The sequence below is a fragment of the Raphanus sativus genome, unplaced genomic scaffold (assembly GCF_000801105.2).
Source record: "Raphanus sativus cultivar WK10039 unplaced genomic scaffold, ASM80110v3 Scaffold2105, whole genome shotgun sequence".
In the NCBI taxonomy this organism is placed as follows: Eukaryota; Viridiplantae; Streptophyta; class Magnoliopsida; order Brassicales; family Brassicaceae; genus Raphanus; species Raphanus sativus.
Window position 1 is genome coordinate 14,099 of NW_026617414.1, and position 2,113 is coordinate 16,211.

At 32.2% G+C, this 2,113-nt stretch overlaps 1 protein-coding gene across 1 annotated transcript; it reads left to right on the forward strand.

Moving 5' to 3' along the window:
- Window positions 1–365: 365 nt before the first annotated feature.
- Window positions 366–1,659, forward strand: LOC130505218 (uncharacterized). Its single transcript, XM_056999826.1, has 2 exons — window positions 366–901; window positions 1,266–1,659. Exons 1-2 carry the CDS (start codon window positions 452–454, stop codon window positions 1,539–1,541), a joined length of 726 nt encoding a protein of 241 aa, XP_056855806.1. The 5' UTR covers window positions 366–451; the 3' UTR covers window positions 1,542–1,659.
- Window positions 1,660–2,113: the final 454 nt, after the last annotated feature.

Here is a 2,113-nt window from a genome sequence, read left to right on the forward strand (position 1 = left end):
CCGAAATGCTCTCATTAATAAATAAACTTCTGTCTTGTTCGGTTACAAAACAAAACTGATGTCTTGTTAATTTTTTTTTTTTTGACATTACTGATGTCTTAAAATGTGCAGTTCAAGACCAACATGATCCAAGAGTTCACTTGAACCAGAAACAAATTCTCGGGTTTCCACACTTCAAAGATAGATAGAGCCCAAGATTGAATGATATTAAGTTAACCCATAAATCTTTTGCGGGCCATGCATATAATATTCCTTTTAGCCCATTATACGATTTAAAAAAGAGAAAAAAAAAACTTAATTGCAAGGTGAAGGATGAACATAAGAAACTAGCCACAGAATTATTTTTTTTGTGACGATAAGATTGATGCCTTCTTCAACTGTCTTTCCTTAATCAAATTAATTCATCATCACAAGATTCACAACACACTGTTAAAACAAAGAGCGAGAGACAATGGCTTCAATAAGAATAAACTCATTAACAACAATCTACACATCCCCAAGAAGATACAGTTCTAACCACAAATCTCCAAACCAAATCAAACTAGTTTCAAACTCTCTAAGCTCGAAACCCAACACAACACAACTCTCAAGTGATCTCTACACTGTCAGTTTCAAGACTATTGGAACAGGTAAACTTAGCATCTCAAGATATCCTGATTTCGAATATTCTCCTCAAGGAGGCTCCGGCTCCGGAACAGCCCGGTGCATCGACGCCGACGGTGGTAATGAAAACAGAACATCAAACCCTGAGTTGTCCGTTAGTTTCGATGTGGGCACTCTTTACATTCCTTCTCTTACAAACCAAACCACGAAGTTTCTTGGCTTACCATTACCGCCGTTTCTGAAAATCGACATAGCTCCGGAAATCTTCCAAGGAACCATCGATCAAGATTCCGGCAAGGTATAAATTTCCATGATCAGATAATTAAACCCTCATGTTTTTTTCTTTAATTTTTTTTTTACTAAATTCAAATAGAAGAACGTTAGATAAATTTTATTGTGAAAGATATATGGATTAAATAATTTAAATATATACTTTAGATAAGTTATATTCATAATTAAAATAGTTATTTTTTTAACACCAATTAAAATATGTTTAAGTCTCGTATATATATACAACTCTTATGTAATTTATGAAATCACAACATAACAACTCAATAATATTTTACCAATATTTTAACAACTCAATATTTTACCCAAAAAAATAACAACTCAGTAATATTCATATTTTCTAATTCTACAGTTTGCATTTGAATGATTTGAAGGTGGAGCTGGAGTTCACAGCTAAGTTCTGTTTCACGGCGGGAGGTGGGATATACAGAGCTCCGCCATTGGTGGTGAAAACGGTGTTGACGACGGAGGAGTCTATAGGAGAGAAGAAGAGAGGGAGAGGAGAGAGGATGGACGGAGAAGGAAAGTGTAGGCTCGTCGGCGTTGCGAGAGTTGAGACTGTTGACGATTTGTTTATGAACACGTTCCTCTCTCTCCCGTCGGAGTGTCTCGCCGATCTACAAGCTGTTATTTCAGTCGCCGGTTCTTGATGATAATCATTTTAGACATTTTCTGTTTTAATCAAATTAAATGTAAGTAAACAATGTTTTTAAATCTTATACTAGTAAACAATGTTTTAGAAAAAGAATTTTTTTTTTCTTTTCAAAATACATGTTTCATGTTTTTAGGCATCTTTGTTAATTAATAATGATAAATTATAAACTTCAAAAATAAAATTTGTTTATTGGGCTAAAGTTATTTGAAATTAGTAAATAGAAAAAGCAATACAGAACTTTAATATATTTTTTATATGTATAAAACACATAAACATACATATTTTAGAAAAGTAGATGATTTTGGAAGAGTTGAATAAACACATAAAAACAAATTACAGCTTGAATGTGAAAATAACACATATCTCAGGACTTGTTTGTTTACAAAATTTTCAACCAAATGTTATAGACATTCCTATTGATTATATTTCTAGTGGAATTTGATTGAAATACTGCAGATGAAGTGTCACAAAAAGGCGTTATTTCTCTAAAAAGATAGTAAGATAAAAGTCTGAGCATATCTAAGAAGACTTTCTAGTTTTTCTTTTTAAATAATTAAGATAAAAAAT

What these genes read in the sequence shown, in the direction of transcription:
- LOC130505218 (XM_056999826.1), top strand. Translation starts at nt 452, where the DNA reads ATGGCTTCAATAAGAATAAACTCATTAACAACAATCTACACATCCCCA. An exon ending in TCGATCAAGATTCCGGCAAG is followed by an intron (nt 902 to 1,265) that starts GTATAAATTTCC and finishes AATGATTTGAAG; the next exon opens with GTGGAGCTGGAGTTCACAGC.